Genomic DNA, 13,549 nt, shown 5'->3' with positions numbered 1-13,549 from the left:
TGCGAGCCAATTGGTTAAAGTGTTCATGTATTTCACTTCGGCAAACTGTACGTATCTATTGGTTTTCGCTAAGGCGGTACCCGTTTGTCGTGACTTCACTGGTCGTGAGAGGAGTCGATCTGTTTGGTCAGGTTTACAAGGTTGGGTTGACTACACAAACAGAAAAGGCTTGTGTGTCTTGCGATTGGAAGTTTACTTTGGGTTCATAAAGTGACCATAAAAGGATAAAGTTAGCACAACGTGATTCGCGGAGGAAAATGTCAATCACAGCAACAACATATAAACGTAACACAACTATAACATACAGTACTTGAAACATTCTGTTGTAAAAATAAGATAATTTTATATAAAAAAAAATTTTATAGTAAAGTAAAATCATAAAATCAATAATTTGTCTACCACTTTATTATGTATAATATAATTTATTATCTTTTTTACTTCTTACATTTATAATTTTATATAATATTGTATTTACCAATTGTGGGCATGTAGGATAACTGATAATTCCCTAACCTTGTTTAAATTACACCAAATTCATGAATGTTAATTTAATTTAGGCTATATTTCTTAGAAAACAACCAAAATGTAGAGTTCAATGTTAAACTACATTCAGACATATCACAAATTGTATTAACCAGATTGAAAGCTCATATATAATTAATAAAGAATAAGTGTAATATTTATGTAATATGTTGTTTGACCTAAGCACCACTTTTGCAAGCAAAGCATAATGTTTGGAAAAGACAAAAATTCACTCACAAAAATCTGTTAACATTAGGAGAGTCCATGCAACTGCAGTAAATCCCCAGTAGAAGGCAGACTCTTCCTTTTATTCTGCTGTTCATTTCATACAATAAAAAAAAAAAATGAAAAAAAGGAGAAACATTCTACAAAGAGGATTCTTTATTTCAAATCTACAAGAGGGTTATTTGCAATGCATTTAGAATTTTTTTTATTAGCTAAAATACAGGTCCGTTCTCAGCTACATTCAGCTTATTAAAAATATATAAACGCATGCTAGTTACAGGTATTCTACAGTAATAGAAGGTATTTACATTGTCCTAGAATACAACTTCATGTGTGTTTCACATACAGATGAGCTACACAGAACATTGAATTTCATGAAAGATTCAAACATCAAATCCTCATTCACAAAAGAAGCAGTGCATTTGAAAAAAAAATAGGAAGATTTCAGCATTTCAGATTATTTTGTGCTTTGAACTTAAATACAAAAAAAGTCAGTAGTTGTGTAGACTAGATCTGCTTATAAAGGACACTTTTAATTGGATTTCAAAAATAGTTTTAATGAATATGTGTACTTCAACACCAAGTATTTAGGCGCTGTGTTCACATGAAACACTTTACAGCATAACCGAGACAATATTTACTGTGTTGTTAACAGCATACACCGTTTTACTGACCCAAATTCACAACGTATCTTTTTCATAAAAATATGCAATTATTTTCTTTACCTATTCAAATGTTTGCTGCATGCGCACTTTGTTGTCATAAACACCAGAAAAAAAAAAAAAAAAGTAACACACCACCAAAAGCCACCTGCTGCATCCACTGTGAACAAAACCATCCAATAAGAATGCGATTTCAGTATAGCACTGTAAAATTGCTCTCATAAATATACAATTTCAATGAAATTCCACACAACTTTAATACAAAAATAACTAGATCGGCTGAGTGATTTTCGGCAATGCTCAAAATAGCTTCGATTTAAACAAACAATACAAAATTATGGCTTATCGGGTCACTGGTTTTCAGAAAAAAAGAGCTTTTGTGTGAATGCAGCATGCATCTTTTGAGGCAGTTCTTGTATACACAGATAATGGTTCTGAATTATAACAAACAAAACTCAAATACACTTCATTTACTGCGTTCTCATTAACATCCATTCAGACTTTGCTTTATATCATGTACAGTACGCACACAAATAGATTTTCGCCTGAAGGTCTCATGAACTAGGCCTATAAAGCAGAATTAGACGTTTTACACAAAATTCAGCAAAAGAAGCTCATTATTAATAATGCTAGCCTTATCCAGTTCTTATCAGCACATACTGTATGGTCTGATTTAATTTAGTATATGCAGAAGCAATAAGCTTGGAAAATAAAATTGACTGGCTGAGGTACTGTACTACATGCTTTACGCCATTAAAAACTGCATGTGCTAAAGTTGCATCATATAATAAATGCTTTTAGAAATAGTGTAATGGTGAAACTTCCCACTGCAAACTGGAATAATTTATGCAATTCCAGGCTGAACTGAAAACACACAACACTTCCATACGTACATTCATCCAGACAGTTTCTATATTGCACCTATTCAGTATCTCGAACCTGAAATTGGGTTCCAGTTCTTTTCATGCAGGAATCAATCTGTAGACCTAATACAGATTTAACAGTACTTTCCATTATGACACCATTAAGCCATTAGGACTCATATGCAATTAAAAGCACAACACTGGGATACATTATAAAATAATGATATTGAATGTTGACATTTTTGATCTGCTTTCATTTGATAGACCACAAAGATAGAAATAAAGGCATAGAAAGCAGCTTCAATTAATCACGATTGTCAGCTTGGAATTTAAAGTTCATTACATATGCTGTGAAAGTTGAGTTGGCATTTATAAGTACTATTTGGGAAAAAAATAATACTTTAATTAAATGCTTATACTCATGAGCTGGCCTGCATATATCTTCTGAATATTTCCAGACTAGAATTTTGCCATATAAAGTATATAGTATTATTTTATTGTTATTTTATGTATGCCTGGGAACCTGAGTAAATGTATTATATGTGTTCATGCCTGGGGAAAAATAAATAAATTAAGCTCACTATCATATTTTATTTTTCCGCTACGTGAACAGGTTCCAAAAAACAAATGAGTAATAACTGGCATTGCGGAGTAAATGAAACTTGTTATTTGTCAGTGGCTGGCAACTTTCTAAGTAGTAATGATAATAGTCTATCACATTCTGATGTGATGTGAGTGGCTTAATACATCCATTCAAAGGTTTGGGGTCAATAAAGTCTTTATTTATATATATATATATTTTAATTAATACTTTTATTCAGCAAGGATGCATTAAATTGATCAAAATTGACAGTAAAAACATTTATAATGTATCAAAAGATTTCAGTAACACTTCTGAATAAGGTTTCACTAGTTACCATGAACTAAGAATGAACAATGAACTTAGTTAATGTTCATTTCAACATTTACTAATACATTATTAAAATCAAAAATTGTATTTCTTAACATTACAAAGTTCACTAACATGAACAAACAATGAACAATTGTATTTTTTTAAACTAACATTAAAGATGAATAAATACTGTAACAAATGTATTGCTCATTGTTAGTTCATGTTAGTTAATACATTAATGTTAACAAATGAGACCTTATTGTAAAGTGTTACCAAGATGTTTATTTCAAAGAAATGCTTTTTTGAAAGAATTCTGAAAAAAGCATAACTGTTTTCCACAAAAATATTAAGCAGCACGACTGTTTTTAACATTGATAATAATAAGACATGTTTCTCGATCAAATCAGCATATTATTATGATTCCTGAAACTGGAGTAATGATGCTGACAATTCAGCTTTGCCATCATAGAAATAAATTTAATTTTAAATAGTACATTTATTTTAAATTGCATTATTATTTTACAATATTACTGTTTTTACTGTATTTTTGATCAAATAAATGCAGCCTTGGTGAGCAGAAGAGATAAAAAACTTTAAAAGATCCCAGCGCCAAACTTTTGAACGGTAGTAGTCTACAAAGAAAAGAAAAAAAGAAAAGAAAAAAAATTCCTCGGATGACAGAATATTATGAAGTGGTCTTATGCCAAAATCAAAAAAGCTTTTAGGAGCGGAAAGGTTTAATCTTGTATAAGTAACTCCGTGGGGCATTTATCTGTGTGCTTTCATTCCGTATCTGGAATGAGAAATGAATCCATTAAGCTGCCTTGTACGAATACTTGGAAGGTATGCACATAAATAGAGCAGTGATTTAGCTTGTGCTAATTGTGAGTCCATTATATATTAAACTACCACCTGTGTTGTAGGTAATAGGTTTGAAATGTCTCAACTGAATGCCATGAGAGAAGCTGGCAGTAGAAGCCAAGTTCTTTGTGTCGTTTCCCGAAGTTGCCCAGTTCCGTCTGCTCCTCTCGTCATATTCACAGATTTGTTTGTTTGTTCAAGGCCCTGCCGTTCATTGACATGGGAACTACAAAGGGCCTTTGAACTGGTTCCCAGAGAGATGTTGGCGGATGGAGGGTTTGGATCCTGCTGCATCACCGAGCTTTCGCCACACCACCTGAACACACAAAGCAAACACACAGTTGGGTCAAGAATGAAATGAAAAGTGTCTTCAAAATATTTATCCTGTGCTACTGTACAGTATGTCCTGGAATAGACATCTGGTCATATTATAATGTGCAGATTTTTTATATTGTGTGTGATGGTAATTATGATCTGATTTTTCGGGTTCTGCAGATAGATCTTCCTAACGGAACACATTAACTAGCAGCCAAAAAAAAAAAATCGAAGTAAATGTATATAGATTTTTTATGTATTTAGTATTTATTTATCTTTTTTTTCTTCTTTTTTTTTAAATAAAAAATTCTACTGACCATTTTAGTAATGATACCTAATAAACCAACTCATCAACTTTAAATTTAATTAATATTTAAAATAAATTACTGCAATTTTTGTTATAAAAATGACAACTACATTTAAATTACAATATTTTAACTTATTAGGAAAAAGTGCAGAGTATACCTTTCCTCAATTTAATTTTTTTTTTCTGTATTTATTAGATAAGTTGCAGACAAACCCCAAAAAAGAGATTTTATTTGAGAATTGTACAAACTTAGGAAAAAGTCACATGTGGCACACAAATCATTATTTGTAATTATTTATATATATATATATATATATATATATATATATATATATATATATATATATATATATATATATGTATGTAATAATAATTTACATGTAACAATAATTTTTTTCATATATATATATATATATATATATATACACACATATATACATTATATTATGTTATATTTTTCGAACCAGGAACCTGAAAAGTGAAAAAAAAAAACTATACTTGCGCAATGACTCAACATACAGAGAGATCTTCTAAAAGGGGGTTGAGTGGGACTGGGGACTAATTATAATCAGAAAAGAAAGCAGCCCTTGTGCTATCTGAGATTTTGCTTTTGACAGGCTGCGGTTCTCGGGGCAGAAACAAATCACAGGTCCCAGATTCCAGGGGCCCTTCAGGGAGCTGATAAACCTGCATTGTTTCAGCGATCAAGTTATTTTAATTGCACGGACAACTGCGCGGTAAACACTCCGAGGACTTTTGCCAAGGCCTCTTATTAAAGTGGTCTGAAAGTAGGTCTCTGTTGTGAAACATTCAAACAGTGTCCTCAATCAAAGCCGGCGTGATTACACAAAGTGACAGGAAAACAAACACATGGGGAGAGGGAGCACACACTTACAGCCTCTTTCTGTTGAACAGGGATTTATCAATGCACTAGAGGAATCTAAGCTGAGGTTCAGGGTAGGGGGAGGCAGATGGGAGATGCTACTAGGTAGACTCACATTACACATTTCTCTGACAATGGCTTTCTCTTTCTCACTGAGATCCTCCTCATAGTCCTCTGGGATCTTCCTGTCTAGGTTCTCATGGACTTCTAATACCTACAAAGCAAATCAACAGAGGGTTAAATGATTAGTGGTGTTCACTAAAGCAAGCTTCACTATTACTATACTTCACTGACTTGAATGAACCCTAACCCAAAGTATTTAGGATTCCGGTACCATTTATGCTACAAAATACCTGGTTTTGTTGCCATAAAACAAATGAAAGGGGGACCTGAGTCAGAATATCAAAGAGACTAGAGGCTGGGCTATTTTCACTTGCAGCAGTCTAACTCCCCAGCACACCTTAGCAACCACCTGGCAACGACCTAGAACAGCTTAGCCTAGTCAGTGTTTTTATTGTTAAGTAAAACTATAAAAAAATGTGTTAATTGAAATAAAACTGAATTCAATTAAAATATAAATATTAGATGAAAAAACTAACAACAAAAAAACTTAAACGAAAATTCAAAATGTTGCATTGGCAACTAACTGAAATAATTAAGTTTAAGCTGTATTAAAGTACTAAAATTACTAAACCTTAAAATGAAATAAATATAAATTAAAGCTAAATAGAAATATAAACAAACAAAATCTAATACAAAAGCACATTTGTATGCTATGTTTCCTAGACTTCAGGGGGCCCTGAGCAAAACTTTGTAAGGGGGTAAATGCGCTCATAAAACCCCAAAATGCCCCCCAACCCCTTAATCTGTTCTTTCAGAGCAGTTTCACTGTTAACCAACAACAGTGAGTTGAAACAGTCATATATTTAGTAATTAACTGTAATACCATAAAAAAATACAATTGCAAACAATAGGACAAATACAATAGAAAAAAAGATACAAATGAAATAATTTAGCCTATAGCCTATACAGAAATTGAATAAAGTAATCAAATGTAAAAATAAAACTCTGTATAGTCTTCTCCGTATGAATTCAATTTAGGCCTACATTGATTCTTATTAAAGTTACTAAAGTTATTCAGTGAATGATTCTCTCGTTTTCTTTTGTTGTTTGATTAACATGAAATGACACAGACAGCAGCAGGTTTATTAGGCTGATGTCACTTTAAGACCAAATGCACAGATCTAATATACTGACAAGCATGCAATTACTTTCCCAACTGTTTGTTTACTTAAGACATAACCGACTGCGTTTAAGTAAAAACTAGCCAAGACGGGAATTTTGACATTACTTTGTGTATTTGTCCGTTTAAGCACACGTCCGAAGCCCAAAGTAGCCTTGTCCGTGTTTCGCTCCGTCTCGGATCGAGTGCACAGAAAGCCGCCTGGGGAACAGCATCTCTTTCGCAACTCAATACACTTTTAACTCTTGTTTTTTTTTAGTATCGAGCACGTCCGGCCGAAGACTGTATATTGTGACAGCTGCTTTAAAGGAAAGGAACGGATTGTGGCATCATGTTTTCATAATCGTTGGAAGCCAAAATCAAAACTAAACTAAAATGCTAGTCATTAAAGCAGGGCTATGCAGTTTCGGGAATTTCTTCGCTGTATTCTCGCTTTTTGCTCACAGGTTTCTCTATAGAGCTCCCCCCACAGCTTCGGAATAGATATTTGACAACACTGTCGAAAAACTCGTTGGCGACTCTCAGATACCAGAGGCTAGTAGGTCAACGACATCAAAGCAGATGGGACATTCTTTAAAACGTCTTCTTCATTCGGGTTCGAACAGCGTGAGGGAGCGCAATAATGACGGAATTTTAGCAGATTTTTTTTGCCGTAAAGCTAATCGTTACATCACGAGACCTGATATCACGTGATACTTCCTGACGCTGAGGCCCAAAGTTGCAAGGGTGGTTTTTCGGCTCACAGGCGCAACCCGAAAAAAGTCATATAACTATTCCAATGACTCCGAAGCTGTTCGGTTAAGGTAAAAAAGTTACTTAGTTCACCTTTAAATCATCTTTGAGAGAGAGGGTGAACCCCCTGGTGGTTCGGGAGCCCAATACGCAACTTGCATACTTCGCATATAGGGATGACCAGCACTGGGCTTATTTTCATTGTGTTTTGGTTTAGTTTTCACTGTTCCCATTTTGCCTGTGTTCCTGATCTTTATTATTCTCTTTGGTAGTTAATTAGTTCAAGCAACTACAGTATTTAAGCACTCTGTTTTTTCAGTTCCCTTGTCCAGTATCGTCTTTATTTAACGTGGTCGTATTAATGTTTCCTTTTAACGTTTTTTTCTGTGTGGATTTAATAAAGACTTGTTATCTACTCCTTTCGTTGTGCACTCTCTGCAATCAAACGTGACAATAACAAAATTACTAAAATTAAAATGAAAACTGAAAATATAAAAGTGTACATAAATAATACTAAAATTACACTGAACCTTGCACTCTGTCAGCAAGTTTTGCACAGGCAAGCACAGATAAATACATTTAAAATAAACTATTATAATTTTTGTTGTATTTAATTTTAGTTTTATGTGGTATTTATTGTCGTATTTATATTCTGTTTAGCTCTCTCTGCTTCCCTTGACCAATGTTTTGTTTTCTTTCAAATAACAGAGATCCAACAGTTCACAGAAAATCCTCTAGGTGACAGTATTAGTATAATAATAGGTTCAACTCATAAAATTAATGATGCGTCCTAAAACCTATTCCAAGGGGAATCAAGCAAGAAACCAATCAGGCGTTTCTACCATGAAACTCAATCTAATTCCTGTGAAATCAGGCTTGACCTTTAACTTTTTAATGATTTATGACACTTTTCATTGGGATGATTAAAAAATGATGTGGGAATACAACTGGAAAATGATGCAAACCAGCCTTGAACTAAGTAGAATGCATGATCACTGCTAGGCCATGAAATTAACTGTAATATTTAAGCGTGATACAATTTAGCATAATATTTTTAGCATATCTAGAATTCAAACACAAGAAGTATGGCTTGATTTTGCAACATCAGCATCATAATCTTACTTTCATGGCATGTACAACAGCCTCTGGTTTCTGTGCTGCCGGCAGGTATCCCGTGACAGGGGGCGGCAGATCACCTCCAGGCATCCGCGTGGACCCCTGTGGACAGATGGACACACATTCGTCATGATCAAAGATGACTCATACTGCTCTCTCAGATTACCAGAAGAGATCCGGGAACTGGAAAAGCCATTAGCTGTTTCTCTGAGTCAACTCAGGCTCGAAATGGGTTAAGCCATCTCATTATAACTCATCTCTGCTTGTACCCCCTTCATGGGTACCCATCAACAAAGAGCTCTTTCAGTGCACAGGGTCTTGTGAGCCCCAGTATAGACACAGCTCTTTGAATCCCGTTCTAGCGTTAAATCCACAACAATTGAGCTGGCATTTCAGCAGTGGGGTCAGGAGAGGACCCCTGGATAGAAACTGCAACTCGCTTTTGGCCTGAGAGAACAGGACTGTGATGTTCACTTGCAGTTGCCAGCAGGTTTATTGAGGGCTGGAGCCGTGGGTACTTTACCCTGAACTGACCCGAGAACATCCCGACCCAATGCTCGCTGTCATGCATCGCCCCGTAGCCTGATTAGAGAAGCCCAGGAGTCCCACAATTCATTCTGCATGGATTCCTTTGCCAGTACAAGCCATCAGTGGTCGAAGTTATGGAGTTTTTTAATAGCAAAAGCCAATGACTATTCGGGCCCTTAAAATTGTATTATCTTGTATAAGTTGTATACTCTACATCATAATGCAATTGAAATTATATGATATTAAATATGACCAATTTAATTTACAATTGCTATATATATATATCCAAATCTTATATATCTTATATCTAAATATATCTTCAAACCAAAATAACATACCTTATCAACCTGAATGAGATTTATATACAATATATCAAGTGTTTACATGTTGTATATGGGTGCAGAATGATTCTAAATAGTCTTCCAACATTCTATTGACCAAAAAATACACAATTTCATCAGATCATCAGATTATAGATTATTAAATAATCTATTAAGTAGTAAGTGGCATCTCAAGGCATTAACAGGAAATGAGTGACCATCCTATTTGTTTTGGAGCCCAGTTTTGAAGCCTTGCCACGAGGAACATCTGTGTGATTGGCTAGCGTGCCAAGTGCTGTCAACAAAGAGTACTGGTGATAGATGTAGCCAAATTCAATCATTAAGATATTTCTATAGTCCGATCAAATCCAGGACCAATTTTATTGGATGGTCTGAAGAGGCTTTCTATAATCCGCAAAACCATGCATTGATCAGAAACATCACTTGGAAATCAGAATCACATAACAGGCCATAGCTGGATTAAACCAATCCAAAACTAGACTATATGGACTGGTCAGCAGCACAAACAACCTTACTCTGATGCGTGTGGCGCTTCTCATTAAAAAAGACTGGAAAATGTGGATGATGTATGTATAAAGTTATAGGTCCATCAGCCATTACATTTTTTTTTAAATTAATTAAAGGGATAGTTCACTCAAAAATAAAAATTCTGTCAGTAATTACTCACCCTCATGTTGTTCCAACCCCGTAAGACCTTCGTTCATCTTCGGAAAACAAATTAAGATATTTTTGATTAAATCTGAGAGTTGTCTCACTCCTCCATAGGCTTCTAAGGGACTGAAACTTGCTGGCCGTGACGTGCAACACAGACGCGCTACGCTTAAAGACTCCGCGAAAAGACCCGAGGCCCAGAGAGAAGGAAATGAAAAGTGGAATAAAGTCGTTATTTTTGTTTGTTTTTGCGCACAAAAAGTATTCTCGTCGCTTTATAAACTTAAGATTGAGCCACTGGAGTCACTTGGACTATATTAACGATGTCTTTAATACATTTTCTGGGCCAGCAAGTTATAATGCCTTAGAAGCCTATGGAGGAGTGAGACAGCGCTCAGATTTAATCAAAAATATCTTAATTTGTGTTCCGAAGATAAACGAAGGTCTTACGGGGTTGGAACAACATGAGGGTGAGTAATTACTGACAGCATTTTCATTTTTGGGTGAACTATCCCTTTAAGTATGAGCCTGTTTTTTTTTTTTTTTTTGTCTGTCTGGACATTTATAAGATCCTAGGCAGCTAAAACGAGCACTTAAGAAGAACAAATAGCTTTATTTCCAAAAGTTTGAAAAGATATTCAAAGGTTTGGCATCAGTAAGATTTCTAAAAGAATAAAAATAAAAACTTATTCAGCAATGACTCATTAAATTGCTCAAAAGTGACAGTAAAGACTATTATATTGTTACAAAATATTATTTCAAATAAATGTGACTCTTTTTGAACTTATATTCATCAAAGTTTTTATCACAGTTTCCACAACTATATTGTATCAAGCAGCACAACTGCTTTCAATATTGATAATAATAAGAAATGTTTCTTAAACAGCAAATCATCATATTAGAATGATTTCTGACACTGATGATGTGACACTGAAGACTGGAGTAATGATGCTGAAAATTCCGCTTTGATCACAGGAATAAGTTATATTTTAAAATATATTAAAATAGAAAACATTTTAAAATGTAAATATTTTACATTATTACTGTTTTTACTGTATTTTTGGTGAAATACTGACCCCAAAAATTTGAACAGCATTGTGTACATATACATTCCTGTCAATTATTTTAACTCAGTACATTTTACTAGGGTTAAGCAACTCTAAAACAGCAAAAGCACCAAACTACTCTGATTACCTCTCCTCAACTTCATCCTCAGGTAACCCCTAACAACAGCAACCGATCTGTTGAGTCACTTGTACGAACCTGATTATTGTTTCAGCAGTTCGCTACTGCATTATTTAGAGCCATCTCCCCCCGTGATTAAAGCGAAAGTTCAAAGCCATGCTAATGAAGCGATGAGTTCGTAGACAGAGCTGAGACGAGCTGGGATAAAATAAGTGCAGAAGCCTCTGAGGACGAGACCCACGCCACTCTCTAATTGATTTCTCTTTCCTGTGGAAGCTGTCTCTCATATTAAAGTGGAGCAGCTGCGCTGTCATAGCTGATGAGTGCACTTATTAGCTAAAGCACCAGGTTCGCAGATGACCTTTTCTGAGGATACGGGTGTAGGGGAATGATGATGATGATGATATCTCAGGAGAAGAGAGAGAGAGAGAAAGAGAGAGAGAGCGACGGAGGAGGAAAGAAAGAAGGGGAATCTGCTTAAACAGACTTCTTGATTTAATTGAGACATTAAGTGAGATATTCTCTAATATTTGAGGGAAATTGTTCGTAAAAGACATGATGAAAACAATGAATGAAAACAAGCTTGTGAGGTACAGAAAAACAGTTCAGTATATTGAAGTGAATCTTTTCAGGACTGCATTTTGCACAAATTTCCAGTGGACAAAATTACATGAAACATTGGAGCAAATGTTCAGTACAAAACATTTTTAACAGCATTCTGTTCCACCCCTCTCTGATGTTTCTCCTAAAATTACTTATATTTATATATATAAATAAAATAGTGCTGTCAAATCGATTTATCGCGATTAATCACATCTAACATAAAAGTTTATATGCGTGTCTTTTTATATATATATATATTTGCATGCATGTACTGTATGTATGTATATATGTACATACGTATATATATATATATATATATATACTTTATACACACATTTTTTTACACATATATATTTATAAAAATTTACTTTTTAATCGTGATTAATCGATTTGACAACACTGATATTAAATTGTTCCTCTAAGGTCATTTTTAGGTTAGAAAGGATCTCTAAAACAAAGAACGGATCAGCACTGAGACTCCAGCAGAGATCAGAGCACAACAAACCCCTGCAAGGCCACAGGAAATGACCTATGAGCAAAGCATCTTTCACTCATTTTTTTAAATCTATCAAATAAAATAAATTATTATAATTCTAACTTCAAAAAGTTATTGTCCTCAGTGGGGGATAGGAGCTCTGTTGTAGAACAATGTCAGGACATTAAACAGGTTGTGTCTTTTAAATACTTGGGGGTCCACATTAATAGTGAGCTTAAATGGCACACACATGTGTCGAGTGTTTGTAAAAGGGTTCACCAGCGCCCACATTTTTTAACAACAGTACGATTATTTGGAGTTAGCAGCAATATTACGTACATTTGTTATAGAGCTACGATAGAGTCTGTTTTACGTCATGGAATCATCATTTGGTTTGGTAGCCTAACAGTCAAAATGAAAGCTCAAATAAGTAATTTGGTAAGAGTGGCAGGGAAGATCATGGGAAAACAGACACTACGCACCTTACAAGACATGTTTGAGCAGTCCATAATTCAGCAGGCCGATAATATTTTATCGCATGTATTGTGTTGTACTCCGAGTTTGCGCTTATGAACTCTGGTAGAAGACACAGGGTTCCATTAGCCATAATCTATATAAATATTAATTTGTTCCACTGTCAGTGGTATTTATTATTAAGCAAATCAAGCAGGGGGTTGAGATAACTGCAGGTACTCGTAGGTCATGCAACTAAGGGTGGTGTGCGCGCGTGTGTGTGTGTGTGTGTGTGTGTGTGTGTGTGTGTGTGTGTGTGCTTTTTTAAAGCAATTTATAAGTTAAAATGTTTTTATTTTAAGAATTATTTTGTTGTTGTTTTTTCTATGCAAGGAAATAAATAGTAGGCTACCTTGACTTTTACCAGTTCTTATAACACTAAATAAAATTGATCTAAAAACTTTCAAATAAATGCTGTTTTCTAGCTTTCTAGTCCTCGAAGCATCCTAAAAAAAAAAAATATATATATATATATATATATATATCAGTTTCTTCCAAAATATTAAGCAGCACAACTGTTTTCAACATTGATAATAATAAGAAATGTTTCACCAAATCAGCATTAGAATCATTTCTAAAGGATCATGTGACTCTGAAGATGTGAATAATGGCTGCTATTTTTTTTTTACTTT

The 13,549-nt window shown here is 34.5% G+C and overlaps 1 protein-coding gene across 2 annotated transcripts in view; it reads right to left on the bottom strand.

Annotated features, from left to right (window-relative positions):
* Positions 1-885: 885 nt before the first annotated feature.
* Positions 886-13,549, bottom strand: part of ccdc85ca (coiled-coil domain containing 85C, a) — a 42,112-nt gene continuing 29,448 nt past the window's right edge. The window contains exons 4-7 of one of the 2 annotated variants that reach the window (XM_084393954.1): positions 8,628-8,723; positions 5,646-5,744; positions 3,921-4,341; positions 886-2,169 (exon numbers count right to left, since the gene is read on the bottom strand). In XM_084393954.1, the coding sequence (XP_084250080.1) occupies positions 4,252-4,341; positions 5,646-5,744; positions 8,628-8,723 (285 nt within the window). In that variant the 3' untranslated portion in view covers positions 886-2,169; positions 3,921-4,251. Of the gene's footprint in view, positions 2,170-3,920; positions 4,342-5,645; positions 5,745-8,627; positions 8,724-13,549 lie in introns of those variants that run through there. The other variant, XM_084393955.1, reaches the window with a different exon arrangement.

Source organism: Rutilus rutilus, assembly GCF_951802725.1.
Source record: "Rutilus rutilus genome assembly, chromosome: 21".
Taxonomy (NCBI): Eukaryota; Metazoa; Chordata; class Actinopteri; order Cypriniformes; family Leuciscidae; genus Rutilus; species Rutilus rutilus.
Note: the sequence above shows the minus strand (reverse complement) of the source record. Positions and strands in the feature narration are given on the sequence as shown.